The sequence below is a fragment of the Actinia tenebrosa genome, unplaced genomic scaffold (genome assembly GCF_029948245.1).
Source record: "Actinia tenebrosa isolate PJP-AT-01 unplaced genomic scaffold, QUT_ActTen_1.0 PGA_scaffold4__44_contigs__length_22323623, whole genome shotgun sequence".
Lineage (NCBI taxonomy): Eukaryota > Metazoa > Cnidaria > Anthozoa > Actiniaria > Actiniidae > Actinia > Actinia tenebrosa.
Window position 1 is genome coordinate 17,376,982 of NW_028292581.1, and position 24,931 is coordinate 17,401,912.

At 36.8% G+C, this 24,931-nt stretch overlaps 2 protein-coding genes across 3 annotated transcripts; one reads left to right on the forward strand and one right to left on the reverse strand.

Annotated features, from left to right (window-relative positions):
• The first annotated feature begins 288 nt into the window (after positions 1 to 288).
• On the forward strand, positions 289 to 8,759 carry LOC116301557 (GDP-fucose protein O-fucosyltransferase 2). 2 transcript variants are annotated; one of them, XM_031710635.2, is made up of 4 exons: positions 289 to 1,327; positions 5,667 to 5,733; positions 6,528 to 6,834; positions 7,816 to 8,759. In XM_031710635.2, exons 1-4 carry the CDS (start codon positions 636 to 638, stop codon positions 8,094 to 8,096), a joined length of 1,347 nt encoding a protein of 448 aa, XP_031566495.1. In that variant the 5' UTR covers positions 289 to 635; the 3' UTR covers positions 8,097 to 8,759. The 2 variants fall into 2 exon arrangements, with proteins under 2 accessions (XP_031566495.1, XP_031566496.1); XM_031710636.2 differs by lacking the exon at positions 289 to 1,327 and adding an exon at positions 4,115 to 4,939.
• Positions 8,760 to 9,978: 1,219 nt separating this feature from the next.
• Positions 9,979 to 21,523, reverse strand: LOC116301554 (uncharacterized). The gene is made up of 8 exons (XM_031710632.2): positions 21,503 to 21,523; positions 18,991 to 19,225; positions 18,289 to 18,485; positions 17,589 to 17,706; positions 15,965 to 16,131; positions 15,052 to 15,264; positions 13,503 to 13,692; positions 9,979 to 12,768 (listed from the first exon to the last, which is right to left on the reverse strand). The coding sequence occupies exons 1-8, from the start codon at positions 21,510 to 21,512 to the stop codon at positions 11,598 to 11,600; spliced, it is 2,301 nt and encodes a 766-aa protein (XP_031566492.1). The 5' UTR covers positions 21,513 to 21,523; the 3' UTR covers positions 9,979 to 11,597.
• Positions 21,524 to 24,931: the final 3,408 nt, after the last annotated feature.

Consider the following 24,931-nt stretch of genomic DNA (forward strand, 5'->3'; position numbering starts at 1 on the left):
GGAATTCCTCAGTAAAAAGAAGCCTAACTGAGAGGCACTGAAGGAACTTCAAGAATGATTCTTAAAATCTGCTGCACATAGTTAATTCATAAGGATCCATAAGGCGTTGGCATTAAGGTTAAAAGAGGTTACTGCAGAAACTTCGCTCCATCATGTTGTCAACAACCTTGTTGATTTGTGCTGTCCTGTGTCCGTAGAGAAAGTTAATTTATTATGTCTAGACTTCTACGAAATTTTGACGTGTCTTGACCATATCCAACAGCGTAGTCACCCGCGTCTCAAGCTAGACGAAGCACTCAACGTTCCTCTTGCCCCGTTGGAAAAAAACTAAGCCATAATTTTGCAAATGGTGGTTCGATGAGCATCAGAAAATTCAACTAACTTTAGAGACGCTTTATTCGCAGCACGTGCACCGACGGCTCTTGGCACTAATCTTGAGGCGATTTTCGCGGGTCAACACTATCTGTTATGGCATTGGTCGGCACAGTAAAAACAATCTCGTGATTTTGATTGATAAAAATCAAGCAGATCATCGAGAAGCAAATCGAATCTATCTAGATTATCTTTCGTTTGGGTTCTCTAAAAGGGCTGGTGAGTTTGTTGCTAGACTTGGTGGACAGCCGATAAATATTTCAATGGATATGATTTTCAACAGTAATCCGGGTGTAAATTTGTTTATTATCATATCAACACTCCAGTTTTACTGCTTATTTTCAAGCTGTGAGAAACAAGGCGGCATCATCGGTGGAGCCGGAGATAAACAAGCCGTCGAACAGACACCGGTCTATTTAGATAAAAACCTCGTAGCTTCTTCCTCTCTGCTTGGCAAAGATGAGCGATATCTCACATATGGAGTGAGCGCCACAGAAGGATTTAATTTGCGACTTGACGTCTTTATTCGAGTGGCGCACTTGGTAAAACTGCTTCCTAAAGTACAAAACTGGACGCTAGTCCTCCCTCCATGGGAACATCTCGATCATTGGAGATCTCCGGTGAAGCAAGAAGGGTTTTCCTGGACAACGTTTTTTGATGTGAAAAATTTAAAATCGTACCTATCGGTGCTAGAAATGAAAGAATTTGCAGGGCATGACCAGAAGAAAGTTGACGAAGTTTTTGTACTTCAAAGTGACGAGAGGGAGTTTCTGTGGAATGGAGAAAAGCTCGATGAAACAGCTTGTTTGGTAGACCCCGGATATTATAGAGATGTGGATGGTTTGTATAAAGAACTTCTGAGAGGTGCCAATATTTGCTCCGCAGGATACAAGTGTCTGTCTGTCCAAGGAACTGCGAAAGTATTGGTGGAAAAGCTTTCTAAATCAACAGCAAAGTAAGTTTAAATTTTAAATTGTCTTTTTTTTTTCGAAAAAGGTTACGCATGCGTAGTTCGGCACTGCTTACGACCCTTAAATGGCTTTCGAGTTCAAAGCAGTATGATTGGCTGGTGTGCTTTTCCCTTTCGTTGATTGGTTCAGAACGCAAGCCATTTTACAGACACATTCCCATATTCCTTCCTTTTCCCGCTAATCCACATCGTACAACATATATAAGTACACAGAACAAAATTGTTCAATGTTATTTCGTACCAAAGGCACATGTTATGGTGATTATAATTGGATTTCAAGTATTCGACTTCCCCTGACTGACCTCCAAGGTTTTGGATATCATTGTTGAAAGCATTAAACAGGCATATTGAAAGCAAAGACATAGTCGTTCAGTTGGTCGTGAGCTGACCTCGCGACTTGAAATAAAACAGCCTGTCTCGCTTATCGTATCGGAATTATTCTCCGACATAGATCCCCAGTACTGGTCATTACTGCTTTTTTCTACAAATTCAGGGTCAATATTCGTGTGATAAAGCCGTAAATAAGAACCATATCAGTGAAGTGATACCGATATCACTTCACGGTAAAATGGAAACTTTAAATTTTGTCATTTTATCGACCCTAATTGTGTAATCTCTCTCTATATATACCACTACTAACGGCAGAGTCCAAACCAAAGCTCTCATTTTATCGAACTCTAAAACATTCTTTGGGTTGATTTAAGTTAGGGTACATAGGGATTCCTTTTTGGAGGGAGGAAAACTGGAGAATTGAACTAGCGAAGAAAATCCCTTGCCATGAAGGTGGACACCAAACGAACAAACTCTGCTCATGGAATGCTGAGTAAAGAAATCAAGCCCGAGTCCTCTAAGCAATGAAAGATGAATAAGGCGTGTACACTAAACCGTCATTTTCCACTGATAGACGATGCTATTTAGTCTCATAAACACAATCACTATCTTTGCGATTTCCCAAAAATGAAACATCATTCTTATTATTAGCGTTAAGCGTACTTGCAGAAAAGTTTCGCTCTAGTTTAGTTGTACAGTTTTCTTTGGCTTGAACCATCCCAAAAAGGTGTCTAGCTTTTTCAATGTGAGCCGCCCCCCTGGAGATATGCCCAGAGGATAGGTCACTTCCCACGTTACTTTGTTGTTACCGAGGCATAAGGTTGCAAGCATATCTTCAGTAAAATAATTATCGACTCATGAGCCTCAGAGTATATATAACTTAGCTGCGTATTGGTATATAGGCGGTGGAGGCCCCCCTTTTTAGGGTAGTTTTGGATCCTTCTGTATTGCAGTTTGCTTGTTTGATTACTTTCACCTACTCCCTTCCCCCCATTCTCGTCATTTCGTTCTGCCTTCACTGTGCTTACCTTGACCAGAGCCTTTAAAGTGGTCGTATCACTGACTCTGTAAAAATTCAGACAGTTGTGATGTAAAAGAATTTCATCATCGTGTCTTGAGGGCTAATAGACCTTTTTGTAACTTGGGCGCTTTGAAATACTTCCCCATTTCTGACCACGTGTCAATCCCTAGAGTATTATTTCTTTCTTTACGATTACGCATGAGAAGACACGAGAATATGTATACGACTTTAGTCTGGGGCGTAAAGTGGTCTCGGAGGGGGAAGAGGGGTTGAGAAGCACCATTTTCCCGCCAAATTCACAGAAGTCCCTTGAATTTTGGTGCAGAGAGCAAACTTCTTTATAGGGGGGAGGATGTGAGCTAGTGACTCGAGTAACGAAGAATCTTATTCTCAAGAGAATTACACGTGGTCTGAAATAGAAAAATATTATATATATATCATAAATATTTGCCACGAGTTCCGGCACCCTCTGTTATCACCCGCTGAGTGTTTTATGTCAAAGTGGCGGACTTTGATGAAGTCTTCACATGTGGACACCCTTATACTAATCAAATACCGGAACAAGTTTTCACACCCCTGTAAAAAAACAATGTAGTATTAGCTAGGTTTTTTTCCATATTTACTTCTGGCATAAATATATTTAATTATATTTAGAATCGAAGCTGGAATAAAATTGAACTTTAGAGAGTGTATGTTTTATCATTTTTAGTAAACTGATAGATGCCACGACAAGATGACTCCCAATTTTATTTAGACCGATAGTCCCTCTCAATAGGTAATATAAATAATAAGTGTCAAGAAGATGTTTTAAAATTTAGTAGGAATTGTAGTTTATAACAATAAGTTGTACATAAAGTACAAAGTCATCGAGAGGAATAAAGCTTCAATAAATCAGCGAAAAAAGGCCGAGAAAATAGGCATTTTAAAAACTTTTGACTTTTCATTAATAAAATATAGCTCACTTAATTATTTTTTTTTTACTCATAAATGAGAATGTCAATTTGTCAAGCTGGGTTTTTTTTCTAGTTCAAATTTAAAGGTGGCTTTTGTTATCTGTGTCGTTTTGGCAAGAAAGCAGTGTGGCGCTATTTATCATCATTCTTGCACCAGTCCGTAAAAACTGGTTCCCCTATTCAAAGAGTGGCTTGTTAATCTAACATTTACCATTTCATATTGGTTTATTTATACACTAATGCGGCCTTCGACTGGTCCTGTCGTTTGTCGGAAGTGTCAACGTGGCTGGTATGATTAAACTTGGTGACAAACCTTTATATTTTATAACAAACATAAGCAAAACTTCCGTAAAAAACAAACTGCAAACAAGTTTAAGTTTCAAAAGCTTACAGTTAAAAAAAGAAGTATAAAAAATCCATATTGGCTATGAAAAGATCTATCGAGATTTTTTTGCACCGAAAAAGTACCACCCTCCATAGACTCTCATATTTCGTGGTTACAGTTGATTGGATAATGTATTTTCGTATCGACCAATGAGAGGAGCAGAAATCACGTCTTTGTCAGGGAAGCCATTTGTAAACGTTCCCGCGCTCAACACAAATCACAGAAAATCCTTCAACTCTTCCAAGAATGGACCGGATTTTTGCTTCTACTCTTCTTATTTTTTCACTGATTTATATATTCTTTAATGTAATACTTGCTGATGAAGTTGATGATCAAATAGCATTCGATACTTCGAGTCAACATGGGTTAAATGTAGGTATTGCAGAACAAAATATGACGGGAAAAAGATATCTGATATACGATGTGAACCCAGGAGAAGGATTCAATTTACGCCGAGATGTTTATCTAAGAGTTGCTAACCTCGTGAAAATACTACCAAAGGAACAGAACTGGGTATTAGTTCTTCCCCCTTGGCGAAGGTTGTACCATTGGAGATCTCCGATCCACCAAACTGGAATTCCATGGAGGACATTTTTTGATTTGAAGAACTTGAATTTCTACGTTCCAGTCATGGACTTTGAGGATTTCGTCAGAGAAACTGGTAGTTCTGGTATAGACGAAATAATATACCTACAGCGATATGCAGAGGGATGGAAGGATGGAGTATTTGAGGAAAAGATAGATGATCGGCCTTGCATTGATAATCCTGTTTATCACAAAGGAGAAGATGGGCTGTATCGAGGATACTTTTGGGATATGTCCGAGGTTTTCGCGCGAAAGTTTAAATGCATCTCTGTACAAGGAACTTCGGCTATTTTAAAAGACGTCCTAGTAAAAAGCAAATCTAGGTAATGTGTTAATTATTTTTGAAAACCTGGCTAAATACGTGAATCAGCTGGCTGTTTTTTGTGGACTTTTTGACATCATAATTAATGCTCATAAATTGAACATTGTCATGGAAACCCCAACATTTTTATATTTAAAAAAAAAAAAAAAAAAACAATATTAAAAAATATATATTTGTTTTGGTATTAATCCCAAATATGCGAATATTTTTGTACAATAGATAGGAATAACAACGAAAGAATAGCTTCAAAACCCATGACACAGAATAAAACAACTTCCTATTGATGACATTTTATTATAAGCTAGGAAGGAAGTAAAGGAAGTATACAATAATTATCACTAGCTGAAAGGAGAACTCTGAAAAGGAAAAAAACCCAAAAAAAACCTGTAGCTCACTGGTTAGAGCATCTTACCAGCATCCAGAAGGTCATGGGTCTGATTCCTATCAGGACTTGCAATCCCCTTTAAGCTAGTGATGAAATAATCTAAATTATTCTATAAAAGAGCTATTTGTTCTGTGAAAACAGTGCATTTGTTTAGGCATAATTAGCGTCTCATTAGAATTTTTACAAAATTTGACTGTTACTTTTTGAAATAAAATGGTCTTTCGTTTGTATACTAGTTACATTTTCATTGGTAGATTGTCTATTTCCTATGTTAATAAGCCAGCGATAGGATTTATGTTGATATATTGGTCTATTAACAGTTGACATGTCTTTTATCTTGAAGGTCAGTATTTATAGACAGACTTGAGGAAGTCTTGCATATTGTTTATGGACAGAAAGATTATTGGGAGGTTAGTAAACTTGGATATAAATATATTTTTGATTTTAGAATATATGATAAAAAATTGAAAATGTCTGTGTTCAAAATCTTTCCTTTCACCAATAAGTGCAAAATCCATTTTTCAAACCTCTTCAAGAATTTATTTTATTTTGTTTTTTACCATTTTTATTTTATATTTGGATATCAAATGAGGTATTTTCAACATTGCCTGATTAAGTGTGTTTTTTTCTCTGGTTACCTCCCAAAGCCACAAAGTATTATGAGTATGGGATTAAGTAGAGAATAGATTGACTGAAGTTGTGTCATCCTCCTGCTGTGTTATAATAATAACTAAAGTAGAGAGTATGATAATTCATATAGCCTTAGCTGCTCAATTTAATCAAAATTGGTATATTTTTAGCTTCTTAAAAATACTTAATTTGAGCTATATCCAGTTCTGTTTTATGGTGTCATCAGACACATGATTAGGTCTGTGTATGAAAGGACCGCATGGTCATTTAGTCACTCTTCCTTTCGTGTTTATCTAGGTTAGTGTTAGCAGTGTTTTCACTATTAGTCTTATTTTGCCCACTTCCCATGGGTTGTAGTTTATTTTGAGGCTAGGGTTTTGTCCCGTTTTAGTGGTCCTTTCTTTGCTGTACCCAAAATAAACTTCCTTTCCCAAGTTAAACAAGTAGTTTTGTCGTTCTTTATATTTTAGCGTAGAATTTCATAAATAGTTATGCATCCTTCCCCATAGGATGGCAACTTTGGCATTCATTTTATAGTATTCTAATTAAAAAAATTAAATGTTCTTTTCTCCAGGCCAGGAGAAGTTTAGTCTTTGCCAAACATCTGCGTGACGAGGGAGATAAGTTCCGTCAGAAACATCTGCAGTCAAATGACAAAGATGACAAGACAGAAATGGAGGATGACTGGAGGAAGAACCACAAGAAGGAAGGTTCTGCAAAAGGTGGTCCATATTTGGCTGTTCACTTGAGGAGGGCTGATTTTCTTTATGCTCATCCAGAAAAAGTACCATCTCTTGAAAGTGTGGTAAAACAAATAAAGAAACTGTTGAAGAAATATAAGCTGAAGAAGGTGTTCTTGGCAACAGATGCTGATAGGGAGGGTAAGAATGATATTACCTATCTGAGCAAAATATAATGATATTTTGTAATAATAATAATAATGCATGCATGCTGCTCAACTGTGCATTGTAAGAACTGTTAGAGCATGTAAGGTGTAGGTTTAGGAACATCGCCAGTAAATAGAGTGAACAACGTAAAGGAAGGAATTAATGCAAGACATAGCTGAGTGTTTTTCTTGCTATTTCTAGGGACCATGGGGGCATGTTTTTAGCCAAAAAAGGATTTTCTTTTATGAGTTGTTTAATAATCTGCTATAAATGTTGCAATTTGCTCTCAAGCACTGGAAATTGTATTTCTGAGAGCCTTAATTTTAAAAATTGAAGGGGTATGTGGGCATTTTCCTGGACCACCCAGATTATAATTAGGTCCTGACTCAAAGCAATGCTCCAAGGCTGATAGTCCTACAGTCTCTATAAAAGTACTATAATATGAGTGACCAATTAATATTGCATTCACTATTTCATAGTTAAAAGGTATGTTGGTGAGAGAATTATGTCCGGATTTTTTGGGACACGTCTAATTACTGGGGGGGGGGATGGGGGAATTACTGGGGGGGGATTACTCGAGGGGTTCAGTTGGCCCATACAAATTGCTGGCTTAGTCTCTCTGAAAAATGTGATTTACTGAAATACATTTACTGCAATATCAGCATAAAAAAACATAAAGCTTGACCTCCCTTTACCCTCTAGCTAAAATACCATTTCACGGATCCTGCGGCTCAACCTCAGCCTCATCAGCGTGTAATACATTCTTTAGAAATTGCCTACAATCTGTGAAATTTTTAAGTGTTTCAATTGGTTGTTGATGTGTAAATTCCTTTCATTACTGCTGATTGTAGTCAAATTCTAAAGAATAATTACACGCTGACGAGGCTGAGGCTGAGAAACGGGATCCGTGAAATGGCCTATTGGAAGTAGAGTATGGTGATGATGGGGAAATAATTCATATTTTTACAATTCCAGATGTAAAATACCTGAAATCCAAGCTTCCGTTGTTCAAGTATACACCATCAAAATCAATACTGGAGAAGTATGGTGATGGCGGCATGGCTATTATAGATCAGTGGATTTGTGCTCATGCAAGATATTTTATTGGAACATGTGAATCAACATTTTCGTTCAGAATTCACGAAGAGAGAGACATACTTGGCTTCCATGCCGACAATACATTTAACTGTTTATGTGGCGATAAAGAAGAAGGAAAATGTGAGCAGCCTACGAGATGGAGAATTGTATATGATTAATGTCACAGAAAATATTTAGTTCGAAATAGTGCTAGTCATAAAGGAATTTTTTCATGTATATACTGTGCAGGGGTGGATGCAAAATTTGCGAAGGGGTGTTGATTTAGGGACATTATCAATAAAATCCTCATCTGACTTATTTGATTTGTTCTTAAGATAAAAATCCAAATGCGTTTGAATATGTTGAATGTGAAAAAAAATGGCAAAATGTTGCTGGATTTTGGATTTTGGAAAAAATAGTGCGCGATTTGGAATTTGGGCCCCCCTTCCAGACCGTCTTCAATTTCAAGAAAATGAAAGGTGATGTAGTAGTAGTTAAAGGTGATGTAGTGGTAGTGATGTACTTGCTTTTCATGTCAATGTTCTCAAGTTTGATTCCTGGACATGACAATGAGTCAGATTATTGTTTTTATTTGATTCCAATGGTTTTTAGTTTTTAAAGAGTTTACATTACCAGTAAGAAATTGTGAACCAAAAATATATTAGATAATTGAAGTAAATAAAATTAGTTTATATTATTAAAATGGTAGGGGCTTTAAGTTACTGATTGTACGTTATGCCCATAATTTTGGTTATGGAAAATGACAGTCTGGGAAAAAAGCCCTTTTTATAAATAACACTAATAAATAATGTGTAATAAAACTAAATTTTTGAATTAAATAATTGTTGTTCTTTATACAATGGGTGATAGAGCGGATGCAATTAAACCGTGAAATAAAATCAAACTAAATACTAACTAATAGTATCTTCTATTTAGTGACTAATAGTTGCTATCACTCAACCAGAACATCCATCATACAAAGACAAATCTTTTATTTAATAAATATTCTGGTTGAGTAATAGTGACTATTAGTTACTAAATAGATACTTAGTATTTAGTTTGATTTTATTTCACAGTTTAATTGCATCTGCTCTATTGGTACTACTATACTCATTTGTTTGGCAGTCGTAAGGAAGGATAGTGTTGGGCAAGAAGTATCCCCCAAGTATCTCAAAATTACAAGGATAGATTCTAGCCTGATATGGACGCTCTTTGGAATAAAAAGTCCAAAATTCCATCATACCTCGATCATAGATTCAATTGTAACATTTCCGAGTGAGCTAAAATTTTCTTATTGGTAAAAGGTAGGAACTTCATTTATGGTGCATTATTTTATTTCTACCAATAAATGTATGTGGTAGTCCACGTATTCCTACAATACATGAAGTACCATACGACTAAAGCCTTGCAATCAAGTCTGAATTTTAAAGGGGCACTTGAATGAAAATTGGAAATGACTTGAAACTTGGTTAAACTTATTTATATGGCCCTAATGGTAGCCAAGCAAAATACTTTCTTCACAGATAAGTGACAGATAAGAATTATCAAATTTTATTCCGCACCTAAATTGTGAATAAATGATGTCATTTACTCAACCCTATTGTAACTTCTTTTCACTTGCGTACCAAAATTTCTTAAAGTGCAAGTGGCTCCCAGGCTAAAATTTTCACTAATCTGGTTTACATAATCATAATTGAGTCATTTTATCCTCAAATACTTAAGTTATTCAGACTTTCAAAAATAGGGACTTTTTCATATGAGTTCCCCTTTTAGATAAATAAATAAAATAGGATTTACGGTGGCATTTCCACAGTGGCTCTTCATCCACTGTAATTCCAATTGGAATTTAGAAGTTGATTTTTGCGGAGAGAGGTAAACCAGAGAACCGGGAAAACACAGAAGAAAACCAACAAACAACTTTACTCACATACTATACCGAGCCTAGCGGGACTCGAAACCATGCCATCCATGCTTTCCAAAGATATTGAATGTAGCCTATTGTGTAGTTTGCTACCAGTCTTGATTTTAACAAGCACAGACTACAGCAAAGTAACACCTCTCTTGAACTTTATGATTTTTAATTATATCACATTCATTCACCAAAAATTTGTTTTAATATTAAGACCCAAAGAAAAAGCATATACATATATATATATATAAATGGTCTGAATGATGAGGGCAGCTCTGTTGCTGACTAACTGATGGTCCTCTTCAAATTTACAAATATACAAACAACTAGAGTGCAAAGCTTTAAGATGTGAAACTGTTTGTAACTAGCACTAATTTGTACTAAAAAGCACTGATACAACGATAGATAGAGTGCATACAATATATCAGTGAAAAAGTTAACTAACAAAATTGAACAACTTAGTGCAAAGTTTTGTAGGATTACGGTCTACCAAGGGCTACTATAGTTAATGGAGTGGAATGGTTTGGAAACATATTCTTCTAGGTTTTTGTTTGACTTTATCCACTGTTATGACGTTGACCCTGCACAGAGAAGGAAACGTTGCAGGGTTTTTTCACAGTATTAGGAATAATGATAAGAAGGTAAATTATACACCTTTAAAAGATGAAAAAACGTTTCGGACGCTAGTCCTTCATTGGACGTTCGACAAAGGACTAGCGTCCCAAACGTCAGTAAGTTTTTTCATCTTTAAATGGTGCATAATTTATCTTTTTATCATTACTGTTTCGACGCATCTCACACTAGTTTTTAGCTAGTTATCTCTTAGTATTAGGAATATAGAAGTTTCTTTCCCTAAAAAATTCGTCTTAAGATAGTTATTATTTGTTAATTAATCCCATATGATTTTTCTCATTGGTTTCGTCTTATTCTTATTATATAAACACTCGCCCTTTTTCATGCTTTCTTATTAATCATTATTTTAGTAACTTAACTTTATCTGTGCGGAAATATTTATCCGCTTAGTTTGTGGTCACTGAATGAAACTTTTCACTTTCTAAATGTTCATACATGAAAATAATAAGGAATAAGTATTTTCAGCCATGCTTGCTTTGGTTCATTGTGCATGGTCAGTATCACATGATGGTACGGTTCAACATCAAACGCAAAACAATAGCTAGTTTATTCTATGGAGTTTCCAAACCATTCCACTCCATAAACTATGGGGCTACTGAACTTACTAATTTGTGCAAATTTGTGCAATTTCCTACAAAGTTTTTCATGGATATATGTATGGTAATATGCACTCTATTGCACCATTTTGTACTATTTAGTGCAAAAGGATTTAGTACTGTTTCACAAATTAAGATTGCGCACTCTTCACTCTACAGTACATATTCAGAAGATAAGCTGCCTTATTTGGTTAAGATACTAAAGTTAGTAGAAAAGGTCATGACCAATGTTTGAAGATGCAATTGAAAATAGAAAGATCTACAGTAAAACCAGGCAGGTTTTTGACAAGAAAATGTTTTTGTTCTCCATTTTGCACTATAAAATTCTTTATCAGCAAGAATGGACATGCATTACATGTGAAAATGTGGGGCATGAACAGCTGGCCACATTTTCTTAGAACTTTATTTCTTTGGGAATCTACTGTGCTAATATATCTTTTCTGAGATAGGGAACATGGTGCATTGTGGAATCTAGACCACAATGCATCCTGTTTATTGAGCTGAGAAATGACCTCCGGTTTACCAGATAATGCGCCAACACCCTAGTTGTTCTTGGGTGTGGTTGCAGGTAAAGACTCTGATACAGAAACAGATGAATTGGATACATTAGCAGTAGCAGTTGTCGTCATAATCATATTTTGGTCTGCCACAGCAACTAAAACCTTTGCAGCATTGGTAACACTGCTCGTTGCTGCTGCTTTTTCCATTGAATCAGTATTTGCTGTATCAGAATTTGTTCCAAGAGAATCAATCTTCATACTGCTAGATTCAGACTTGCTAGTGTTCAGTGTCATATTTGTGTTATCAGCTTCACTAATGTTTGACACTGTGACAGCAATAGTACTTGTACTACTGCTTGATTCAGTGTTCGGCACTGTGCTGGTAATACTACTTCCTTGGGACTTGCTATTACTAGAAACAGTGGTGTCAATCGAGGACTTTTCTGACACAGAATCAACTTTACTTTTAACATCACCAGATGTTGGTTTTGAATCACTTTTGGTAGGAATTGCTGTATCCAAAGAACCTTTAAGAGCCTTGCTCTCACTAGGAGTCAAGGACGTCAATCCACTGGGTGCTGAAGTACTAAGAGTTGATGGATCATTCATAGCACTTGAAGTAGAAATGGTTGAAGTACACGATGTTGTTGTGCTAGATGCAACAGCTGTTACCGGTGCACTAACATTACCCACTGGCGGAAGTTTAGAATCAGAATAGATAGAAACGGCAGGATCACTTGGTGAGGACGTTGTGGCTAGAGGCGATGTAACTGTTGCAATGGGAGCATCACTACACACAGCTGCTAAACTTGCTGCAAGGAGAGTAGGTGAAATGTTCTGGACACCAGCAGGCGAGTCGGCTGAAGCAGGACTCAGGACTTCCATTGGAGTAGAATCCGAAGATGCTCTGCTTTTTGGTAATGATCCCTCTAAACCCAAGGAATCATCTGCCATTTTCTCTATTTTTAAAATGGATGGTTTTGTATGCAACAGAGCTTCTGAAGATACCTTAATTGTTGGGAGTGTTTCATGGGAGCCGGTCGTTTCCTTGGTTACTGGTGCTAGAGGTGGAATCAGAGCACTGGATTTTTGCTGAAGTGCTTTAGGCATTGGCAGGTGTTTATCTGTCACTTGGTGTAATGGAGGAATGGTGTCAATTACTACAGATGCAACTGCTTTTCTTCTTTTTTCCTCTTCTGATGCCTCCTTTTCTCTGAAATAATCCAAAACCAAACATCAAATGAGCTTTTTCAGGTATTTTTAAATAAGTAAAACGGAAGAACTATTACCATAAATGGAAAGAGCATGTTACAGTTCGAATCTCAAATTCCAATTTTGAAAACTTTCAAACCATTACTTGTACCTATAAATTCCGAATTTTACTCGAGATTGTGCTATTTCCTATACTAATAGACCTTTTTACCTTCATTGTGCACATTTCAGACCATGTGATGCCACTTTTGGCAGTTGATTCTTTTGTGTGTAAATGTTTTAAAATGTGGGCAATTTGCAAACAAAGCTAAAAAGGACTATATTTCTGAAAAGGAAACATTTCTTTACTTAAGGGGTGGACTACTAGATTTTTGAAGAACTGGGGGGGGAGGGGGATTGGGTAAAGACTGAAAAAAATTTGAGCACAGCTTTAAAGACTGAAAAAAAATCATGCATAAGAAAAGCGCCAGAAAAAAATTCCAAATTATGTCCAAAATAAAATCCTGCACAGCCATGAGGCGTAAAAAAAATTGCTGCACAAAATAAATTGCCCAACCCCTCCCCTCCCTCAAAAATCTAATGGTCCTTCCCTAATAGAATGCTCTTGAATTCTAAAGAACAAGCTTAAATGCACACATTGATCACTAGTTTTGGCACAGCTACCTTGCAGATCAAATTGTAATTTAACAAGGCAGCTATGTTTGGGAGAAAAGAACTCATATGAAAAACACTTACTGGTCTCTTTTCTTTGCTTCATCTAAATCTTTCTTGACGTCTGTTCTGCTTGCTTCAGGGGGAAGTGTAACATGTAGTTGACATGTAGAGAATGGGTAAATCTTTGGGACCATATTATTACATGTCTTCTGGTCTCCTGTCTTGAATGAACAACTCTGGAATAATATCTGATTTGGGTCATGACTGATATCTGTGTCCAAGGTGAAGGAATATATGGATATCAAAGTCACCCCAGTGTTGTGGGCACTTTTTTTTGATAACATGCATGAATTAAAACTTCTTTTTTCACGAGGGTAGCACTTAATAGCCAGTGGCTAACAAACCTGTGGCCCTCATTCCGTGATTGAATTGGAATTTAGGAGTTGATTTTTGTGGAGGGAGGAAAACCAGAGAACCCAGAAAACCCTCAAAGCACAGGAGAGAACCAACGAGCAACTCAACTCACATACGACACCGAACACGGCGGGACTCGAACTTGGGTCGCATTGATGAGAGGCGAGCACTCACATGGCTACGCCATCCGTGCTTCCCAATTCAGTTACATTAAGCTGCTTATAATGCAGCTACCCCAGTGGCATTGACACTTTCCTTATGTGTTTATATAGACACTGAGGGTGGTTAAATGTCATCAGCGGTTATTTTACATCCTTCCCCCCCCGGGGGAGGGTATTCTTGCCCATTGAGGGTAGGGATGTGCCGCTGAGCCTCCTGAACCCTGACCCTGTTCCACAGTAAAATTGCTGAAATTCATACCCTGTTCCAGAGCAAGATCACTGAAAACCATAACCTTTTCCGGTAGTGCAAAAAATAGATACCCTGTTCCAGAGAGGAGAGAGCGTGATTTCATATACCCTGTCCCAGAGCGAGGGCAATTTTATATACCCTGTTCCAGAGTAGAATTGCTGAAAACCATACCCTGTTTGGCGGCATGTACCCGTATAGCGAATATAGGGGAGTACCCCCCCATCCCTCTGATATTGGTTAATGTGATGAAGAAATGTGGAGAGACAGACGACCGCCATTTAGAGAGTGGTCTTCTGAGTCACTTCAAAGTCTAACCATTTGTAAAATGATGCACTTACAAAGACAGCAGTTTCTCTTTAGTTATTTGACTTTGAGTGTTGGCCTGGCTGGAAATCCAACCCACAGCCTCCCACACCACAGGTCAATGCTCAACCAACTAAGCCTCTCTAACTACATACCATGATATTCTTCATAGAGTGCTTTAAGTCTCACTCTTGAATAGTTAGATAAATTTATCTAACTTATATAGCTAATTAGTTGACGCCACCTAAAATCGTAAAAGTGCGCCAAATAACGGTCATGTTAATCCGGGGGTTGTTTTGCCAGAGAATGAGTGAATAGCCATTCACTTGTATCATCGTTTCTCCCCCTGATCTCTGTAGCTGTTTACTCGTAGTTTCAAATTTAGGTGACGTCACCTATTCAACAGTGACACTAAAAGCACTCTAACGGGAAACCCAACACACCACACTGTATTATTCATAAGAATTCAAATGCAATGCAAACAAGAATTCAAAAAGGATACGATGAATGCAATATTTCGTTAGTGGGAGGATTCTGTTTGGGCATCTCAGGCCATCACCAACATGAGTACACCTCTGATGTGATGTGCTTTGATGTCTGGCACTCCCTCCATGACGTTTTTCTTTTGCTTGTCTGTGAAGAATAGCTTCTACTCCATGTCGCTTGCGATGAGCAGGGGATCTTAGTACCTCGGAAGGACTGAGATGACTTGCAACTGATGAACAAATTATGATTTTGTTTTCAAGGCCTTGTTACACATGGTCTGGAAGGGTATTTGCGGGAGCCAGGAAACGGATAAAATATAGCGCGGGACCCGGGAAACTAGAAAAAATCTTATGTGATTCGGGATATTGGCGTCAACAGTGACTCTGGAATTGATGAATTCAAGTGGCCTAATCTTGGGCCCCGCCCAAATGTATCCGCTCCGAACACAAATACGTGTGGACGGTCGTATCCGCAAATTTTCGAATACACTAACACGATTTTGCGCATGCTCAATGAGAAAAACTATCCGTCAAAGGGACTAGGCACTAACATGTATCAGAGGGGATCAAGAAATTTCCAGATATGTGTGGACAGTGAAAGCGATTTGAAACCAATCGAATACGCTGGCAGCGTGTGGACCTAAACATTTTCGTCTCTGAAAAAAATATTTGCGTATACAAAAATTTGCGGATACATGTGGACGGGGCACCCTTAGTTTACAGTCTCCACTGAACTTTGATTGATCATAAAACAGTATTTTTTGCTACTTTTGGTTGTTTATAACCAAAAGGGGCTTATGATGAGAAGAAAAAGTATTTTAAAATGCTAAATGTGGATGAGAATTTTTTTTGCAAATGGAATGAAAATATTCTGTTGAAAAAGATATCCAGACAAAATTTATTAATGTGAATGGGGCCTTAAGTACTTACTAGATTCATTTTCTTGTTCTGCTTGAATAACTTGCAAATACTTTCTTCTTTTCTCTTTCATCACATGAAAGAGCCTTTTATATTGTGCAACGTAGAGAGATTTCAACCTCATCATCTTTTCATAGCACATTTTGGAGGCTTCATCTAGTGTCCACACTCCAGCATGTCTAGTAATTAAGGAAGTAGATGATTGTAAATAAAGCAATTTTGGTACAACAGTGTGAAAAGCTCACGGTATGAACGTGGTCGTGACACAGCAAGGCATACACCAGACCAATCATATTGCATGAGAATTTACTTTTCATCCAATCAAATGCCCGAAACATGGCATAAACACGGCACAGACACGGTCACGCCAATGTCACAGCACTGTTAGACCAATCAAATTGCTAGGAGAAAAATCTGCCAATCAAAATTCTAGAAAAGATACCGGTCACAGTAAGGCATGCATATGGCACTGACTTTTTCACAGTCATATGAGAACTGCTCTAAAATGCACAGTAGTATCTAGCCATTTAAACTAAAGTTACAAAGGTACACTGTAAGAAAGGTTAGTTAAACACTAGTTAGCCAACAACCCATCTATTAATCTACAGTATCCCTCTGCAAGGGCGGATCCAGGGTTTTTTGAAGGGGGGGTCTCAGGGGTAAATTTGTGGGCAAAGGAACTCCAGTCGCATTTTTACCACAGGAAGCCCATTTGACCTCAGGAATGACAGGGGGGTCGCGACCCCCCCGACCCTCCCCCTGGATCCGCCCTTGCTCTGTATCTGTCTGTCTAACCATACGTCTTTAAATAATGTTATATCATTACTACCACTAACTAAAGGATTTAAAAATGCACTGTTTATAATATGGACAATTGAGGGCCATAAAACAGTGTCTGTAAGGTGACCACTGGTTGGGTACATGTAACTGAAGCAAAGAATGTATGGCGAATTTGCCAGGACTTAAATTTGTCCATGATATAGAGGTGGCCATAATATAGATGTGTCCACAATATATGGGTGTCCATAATATAGGGGTGTCTGTAATATAGGGGTGTCTGTAATATAGAGGTGTCTGTAATATAGATGTTTATCATATAATTATCCATAAAATACCTATATTGCTCCTTTTCGTAAAACTGATATTTTCACATGTGAAAATAACATGTTATTTTCACATGTGAAAATATCGTTTCCATGTGTATTTAATCTATTAGTTTATAAATAAAAACTTTTGATAATAACAAAAAGCTTAATAAGTTGACTTTATGGATAATTATATAATAAACAGAATATTACATGGGCGCTTGGAGATACGAAATTTTCCTTCTCTTGTTGAAAATCTCTCACTCGTTCGCTACGCTCACTCGTGAGAGATCTTTTCAACACTCAAAGATAAATTTCGTATCTCCACGCGCCCATGTAACATCCTCTATGTCTGTAATATAGATGTGTCTGTAATATGGAGGTGTCTGTAATATAGATTTGTCTGTAATATAGATGTGTCCGTAATATAGAGGTGTTCGTAATATAGATGTGTCTGAAATATAGGGGTGTCCATAATATAGAAGTGTCTGTAATATAAGGGTGTCTGTAAGGTTCCACTAGATTTAAAAACACAATTTCAAAGCACTTACCTAAGAGCATCTTCTTCTTCACTGTCTACTGATTCAGCATCACTATCAACGTCGCCATGCCAAGCACTGTCTACTTTCAAGGACCCACCAATACCCAGATCCATGCTCAGCTCATCATCTATGGAAAAGAAAAACAATGTATAGTACAGTAGTTGAGCACTATTTAGTGTAATACCATGATAACCTCGGATTCTTTTGTCTTCTGAGGGCTCTACAAAACCCGAATTTCCCACATACATAGAACATAAGGGAAATTTAGAAGACAAAGAAATCCTTTGTCTCTTACTAAATTTCCCTGACGCATATATTAAATGTATGGAAATTTAGTAAAAGGCAAAGGATTTCATTGTCTGCTAAATTGATGTTACTGCACGGTTTCCATGTGGGACACGTTCTCAAATCTGCGCATGCTCAGTCATAAGATAAATTGAAAATGACTAACTTGTTTTTAGATTCTATTTTTGTTTTATTCCACAAATTTTCCCTTGTTATTCGGGGAAATTTAATCACTAATTTCCCTCATGCCATGGTATTAGTTATAATAAACAATAGAATTAAAGTGCCAATAGCACCTAATTAATATTTTCAGTATTGATTCTACATGTACATAAAGTGAATAATTGAATGGTAAAAAATTTCAAATGGTTTGAGTAATGCATCTTGAACTTGAACTTTTGTGACCTTATTTTGAAGCTCGTACCTGATGAATGGCATTCGTCATCTTTGTGTGAGTCATCAACACTTTTTTGTGAAGCAGTACTTGATGTTCTCTTTCTCTTCATTGCTGTGCTTTCATCTTCATCCTCTTCTACAGTAGTGCTATCTCTTGCTCTCTTCTTTCTACGCTTTTCTACTGCCCTACGAAGCTCAGCTTTTCTTGTGTGAATTATGCAGTAACTAAAGAAAAACAAACAAAAGATTTTAGAATGCTTTTCTATGTTTCTGCATACTACACAGCTTCCAGAGTTGGAGCAAAGAGAAGGGGCAACTGTCGCGCAAAAGTTTGAATACAATCATTTCTTTCCCCCTTGTTTTGTTGGACTACCTTGTGGATTTTGTGGGAGTTTTTGCACCAAAACGTGTGTGCACGCTGCTCCATCATCTCCATTGTCATTGTTGTCATCATCATCATCACAATCATCATGTGTCATCACCATCCTCATCATCATCCCCACCATTATAATTTCCATCTTCATCATTGTCAGCATGGTTGTCATCATCATCATCATCACCACCACCATCATCTCCATCATCTCCATCTTCATCGTTGTCATCATGGTTGTCATCATCATCACCACCACCACCATCATCATCTCCATCTTCATCGTTGTTATATGGTTGTCATCATCATCATCATCATCACCGTCATCATCATCATCATTACCAATGCCACAATACTAACCTCTTTTCTTTATCAAACAGTTTTGGTGCAGGATTCATACATCGTCTGTCATTAGACTTGGCATAAAAATCACATGGTTTGAATGGGCTGGCTTTGTCTTCTAAGATATGCTTGTGACAGAAGTCAAATCCTTTGAGTTTTTCTAAGTTGCACACTCGTTGAGAGTAACAACACAGATTGCTTGCTTGTGAAAGGTTCTTTTGACCAGCAGTGTCTCTTGACTCCTCTGTTTTACCTGGTAGTTTGAGTAGAAAGCACTTTTAATTTATTTCTGATCATCAAATGTTCAATATAAACATTATACAGCAAAAAAGCATCCAAAACTACTAAATAAATTTGGTACATGCTATACAGTATCTACCAGTGAAACCAAAAAAAAAAGCCTCATAAGCCTCTACATTATGGCACCACTACCACACTCTTTTGTAACATAGAGAAAATCAAAGAAACCTAGAAGTGTTGCACAAAAAATGGCTTGGAATCTTAAGGATTGGGTTTAAAAGATAACAAAAAATCTCAGGGAAATGTTAGAATAGACCTCTTCGGTACTGACGTAATGTTTTCCCACTTCAGATCACATCATTCCCTAGAGTATCATTTCTTTGTTTAAGGTTTGCGCTTGGTTGCACATGAGAAGACACATGAATATGGATACAGCTCAAACAAAGAATCCTATTCTCAAGGGAATGACACGTGGTCTGAAATGGGAAAACATTACCCTAAGCCGAAGAGGCCTATTAAAAAAATTAAAAATGCAGAAGTCTGGAAAGTGCCCAATACCACAAGTGTTGAAGAAGTAGAAAACGTGTGCATGTGCTGTGTGTAGTTATAAAGCATGCTGGGTTTGCAGAACACGAGAGAAGCACAACGTGTAGAGGAGTGTTTCTCAACACTTCTTGAGTGTTCTGCCAATTACCAAGTGCTTTATAACTACACACAGCACACCAAGCAAGTTTTTTATTTCTTTTATAAAATACAATTTACAATAAAGCACGTGCTCCCAACAAAACAGACACAAGATTTCAGTTATTTTATAATGCAAGTTTATATCTCCAAATTAGTCTAAAAACCTGATTAAATATTTCCTTTTAACATTTAATTCTAGATTTTTAAAGGCACAGACACATGATGGAATTTTTCAGCTAGTGTTGCATGCCATGTCGCGAGAATTAGAGGTCGCACCAAGTGACCACCCTTGCAACAATGCAAAGCCGCTGGTGATGTAGCAATGAGTATGTAACTTTAATAATATCTAATAACCTTTCTTGCAGTAGAGACTGAATTAGTACGATGGCATGAAATAAACAATATATTTACAAAACTTAAATAATTGTGATGGAAATAAAGTAAAAAAATATGATAAATATGAATGTGGAAAAATACATAATGGATCATATGGAAGTGCAGACGTGGAAGCAAAAAGTAGAAAAGACCTTTGGGTTTTTATGTTTCGCTCAACGAATCTCCACCTGTGAACGACCATGCATTAGCAACATCGCACTGATGGTCAACACGGTTTGATCTAGTTCTTGTGACCTGACATATGTCACATGAAAATGGCGTAGCTTGTAAGTGCCCAATGTAACATCTGCTCTTGAAGTCGTTAGCCTGCGTTTAGCCAGTAAAATTTCCTCAAAATTAACGTCTGCAAAACAGCGCCAGAATCCTTGTTCCCTCTGGCCCAAAATAAGAAGCGATTTCTGATTGGCCCTCGCCCGGTTCAATTCTTATGTGAACAAGGATTCTGTTTAAGTTGTAAGCTTTCACTTTTTGAAACTATTTGACGCATGAAAGTATTTTTACATCCCAAATTGACAGGAATGTTGCTATGCCTATTTAAGCAAATTTATAGCAGAAGAGCCATCTATATTGCACATCTTACGCTATTTTGACCTACGACTTTTGATGACTTTTGCTTTTGAAAGGGAATCTGGATAATAAGCTTACATCAAATTTTATTTACTTATTTTGGGTTTCGCTTTGACAACATAAAATGCAATACAAATTTGAAATATAGATTTAAAACTTTAAAATCCCGCTGCTTTACAGAAGGACGAATGAATGGAGAATTTGTTGTTCTTACGGTACAGAAAATAAATGAGAGTGATTATGATATGGAACACAGGCAGAAATATTCAAGTGGTCATTCATGAACGACACAGACTGACAATGCGATCTGTCACAAGTTGAGGTAAAGATGATATTTTAAGACCAGTTTTCCCGCTTTGTTCAATAAACTGTATGACTGAACTTAGAAAGCCAGAAGAAGAGCGTTATTGAGGCATTTTAATGCGTAATAAATGATGCAAACATATGAAACACGTGCAAAGATAAACTTTTTATCACCACAATACGTCGAGACATTATTTCTTTCCCATTACAGCTAAGAAACACTTCCTACTGATATCGTAAGAAATCTAAGGGCTTGTGTCTTCCCGCTGGAAACGACTGTTTGTTGAATTAAAGCGATGTAAAGATAAAATTACGATTTTTGTGACAAGGTTGTACTCACCTGCCGCCATCTTGTTCCTTGTCGACGCCAACAACCACAGGAAACCCGCGCAACTAAACTAACTTGGTGTAAGATCTATCAAGAAAATGATGTTGAAAATGAATTAAAGAAATGGAATTCTTCGATAACCCTCTGCTGCACAAACAGCAGAACATATTTTTAAGTGAAACAGGAAGGGAAGGGCATTGGTCCTTTACTGAAGAAACAGACAGAGGAACGGATAAGGGATGGTGGGAGAAAGGACAAAAAAGATGTGAAAGACAAAAAAAAAAAAAAAACTAGAATAGGGAAAGGGAGAGCAACTGGAAAGAGGAATAGGAACAAAATAACTACTATCCAAATAATTATTTTAATAAATTTCGTTTGTTGATGTAGAAACGAAATGGCCAAAAAAATTAGGGAGAAAAATGACATAAAAGAATAAGTATGAGGAAAAATATCTAAATTTCTGTTGCTAATTTCTACTGATAAGAACCTAAAATAAAAATTTACCGTTTTCATTACTTTGATTGAGACAAGAGTGGCAACATGGAAGTCAAGCAAAAGACTGCTGTCAATCAAATATATTGTTCTGAACATTTATATTCTCTACTACTCCCTATTTCGAGCTCGCCTTTTCTCAGCCTAAGCCTCGATTGCTTACAAATGTGTTTTTTTCTTTTATTAAGGTCCATTGTATAGTACGCAATGTACATACTACATAAAAGTATCAGGTGGTTAAAATGCCATGGATTTTGGTTGAATAGTTGAGAATACTCCATTTTGCTGTTCTGTTCCAAGCTGAGGCTCGAGTTTCCGTGCATGATAAAAAGTATAGTTTTGCTATGCACGGAAACTGCAGCCTCAACTTGCAACTATTATTCGTGGTCACTCGAACGGAACTGTAAAATGGAGTATTATGATACACAACCGAGACTAAGGCTGATCAAAGAGAACTAAAAACTAGAAGTCAGTCTCCCTTCTAACCACATTTCTTTGCATTTCCCCTCTCTTCGTTCAAGGGTAGGTATGTATCAAAATAAAGAGAATTTACAATAAGTAACAGCATAGTTTATTTTTAAAGTTAATTGAAATACAATATTCAAGAATGGAATGCATATTTGAAACATTAAAGCAAAAATAAAACTTTTTTGTGGTTTTGTAGACTTCATATTTTGTCAATCATGAAGTACTTTTTAAAATAATATTTTACATTTTATTACAGCTGTTCAAACTAGGTAAAAGAAATTTGGAAGCAGCACCCAGGGAGCACTCTGTGGAAAAGTATCGGGTGTGCTCTTCATATCTCTAAGGGGTTAAAATCAGCAATTTGGTATCTTTCATGGTGTTGAAATTTAAATTTAGAATTTCAACATTTCTTTTAGGGTATCTCTTAGGGGTTAATACACCATTCAACATAGCCCTATTTAAAAAACTTTGGGTATCTTTAAGGGGTATTTTTAAACATTTCTGACAAGCATACCCAATACTTTTACCCCAGAGTCCCCCAAGGGCACCAGAGTCTATTCTATACTGACACCGATTCTCACCAATTAGAATGCCCTTAATTCTATGTTGTCAGTAACAAGATTGATACGTTTTATTTGATCCAGAGTCATTTGTTTCCATTATATTTATAATCAACTTATAATGGTTAATCAACTGTATGTAAGAGACATACAGTGTACATAAACATATTATTATCATCACAAGCCATCATATATACTAACTTCATTAAATCAAACAAAATTGAATTTTTGACTATACAATTTTTTATGAAACATTCAAATATAATTATTGTTGAGCAGGGATTACAAAGAAGAGAGGGAGAAAGTGAAAGAAAGACCTCTCTTTCTCCCTCTCTTCTTTGCAGCACTGCAGGTTGCTACTATGAGGTGTATATGTTCTTTTGCTCTGACGTTGAGTGCTTCTCACTTGTTAAAATAATTAACTTATTGACCACTCTTTTCACTGCTATGCGCTGATCGAGACAACAGTCGCAACAGGGAAATGGGGCAATACACTGCCACCGATCAGAGAATATACCAACCAAAGGTACCAACCAATTTATTTGATAGATTGTTGTTTCGATCATCGCAGAGCAAAGTGTTAACAGCCTGATACTTGGAATAGAACTGGAACTTATTAGGCTTAGGTCAAATTCCAAACTTCACAAGCCAAACCTAATCGTAAGAATGGATAATAAGCTGGTTGTCTTTTATGTAATTAGTTTTGGCTCATGTAAAGTTTGAGGTTTAGAGACCTTTAGCATCTGGTTTACTGCCAACTGCTGGGGATCAGGCCCAGAAACACAGAGAAACACTCAGCATCAATGAAATTCAATATGTCAGCTCTTCCAGCAACAACTTCGTTTTGACACCTTGATAAATGTTGAAAGTTTGACAGAAAATGCCTGATGTCAATCTGCTGTTTAAGGTACCTAGGAAGAACATTGGGCTAAAGGTCTCTATTATCTATCTTCAGCTTGTTTTTCTCCCAAAAAGACAAAAATAGCAATTCAATGTACAGCAATGGAAGCAAGTCCAATACTCCATTTTAAAGTTCAGTTCAAGTGACCACGAATAATAGTTGCAACTCAAGGCTGCGGTTTCCGCACATAGCAAAAAACTCCAGCCTCGGCTTGGAGAGACACTGTAAAATGGATTATTGAATGAGAAGCTACTAAACTGTTTTTTCTCTTGTTGAAATATGAGTCGTAGTTTAAGACTAATGGTCATATAGAAAACATCTTGTAGTGTATATACGAAACTATGAATACGACTACATAAACCTTTTCCTTGAAGTGAAATAACTGGATGTTATCATTAGTAACTATAATTTCATGAATGCATTATGTCAGTTTAAAAAACCACTAAAAAGTTGTGAACAATATTATAAACAAGACATTTAAACACAATTTGATTTGAAAGCATATTTTGTACAATTTGTACAAGGAAGCAATTTGTGCTAACAAACTTGCTGAGTGCACAAATAAGTTTTTCAGTAATGAAGTATTTGAATTTCACAGATTATTAATGTCACTGCTAACTAATAAACGAAGCTAAACCTGTATAAATGAGCCTGTGTTTAGTAATAATACTGGCGATATGCATCAAAGAGAAAGAGAACTATTTGACCTATCATCATCTAGCCCACCTACCTACTCTTCATCATCATATGGGCTTTTTAATCAATATTTTGTCAACCCTCTATGTATTACTAAATCCAAAATTCAAATAAATGTTTCTGTTAACTTAAACATAAATATTTATGTCCTCTGAACTTGGCAGATGGAAGTTGAATAGAACAAAATGTAACAGTTACTATGAAGTTAGTCTTGGCAAGTATGAAGTAGTTCTACCTTCAAATATCCATTCTTCCACCCCCTCCCCCCTCCAATCAAGTATCACCCCTTGATTGGGATTTATTTCAGGGCCCAGTTGTACAATA

Coding starts and splice junctions, on each gene's coding strand:
- LOC116301557 (XM_031710635.2), top strand. CDS start 636: ATGGATATGATTTTCAACAGTAATCCGGGTGTAAATTTGTTTATTATC. Junction 1,328..5,666: donor CTTTCTAAATCAACAGCAAA/GTAAGTTTAAAT, acceptor TTTATCTTGAAG/GTCAGTATTTATAGACAGAC. Junction 6,835..7,815: donor AACAGATGCTGATAGGGAGG/GTAAGAATGATA, acceptor TTACAATTCCAG/ATGTAAAATACCTGAAATCC.
- LOC116301554 (XM_031710632.2), bottom strand. Junction 17,707..18,288: donor TGACGAATGCCATTCATCAG/GTACGAGCTTCA, acceptor TCTTTTCCATAG/ATGATGAGCTGAGCATGGAT. Junction 15,265..15,964: donor AGAACAAGAAAATGAATCTA/GTAAGTACTTAA, acceptor TTTGTTCATCAG/TTGCAAGTCATCTCAGTCCT.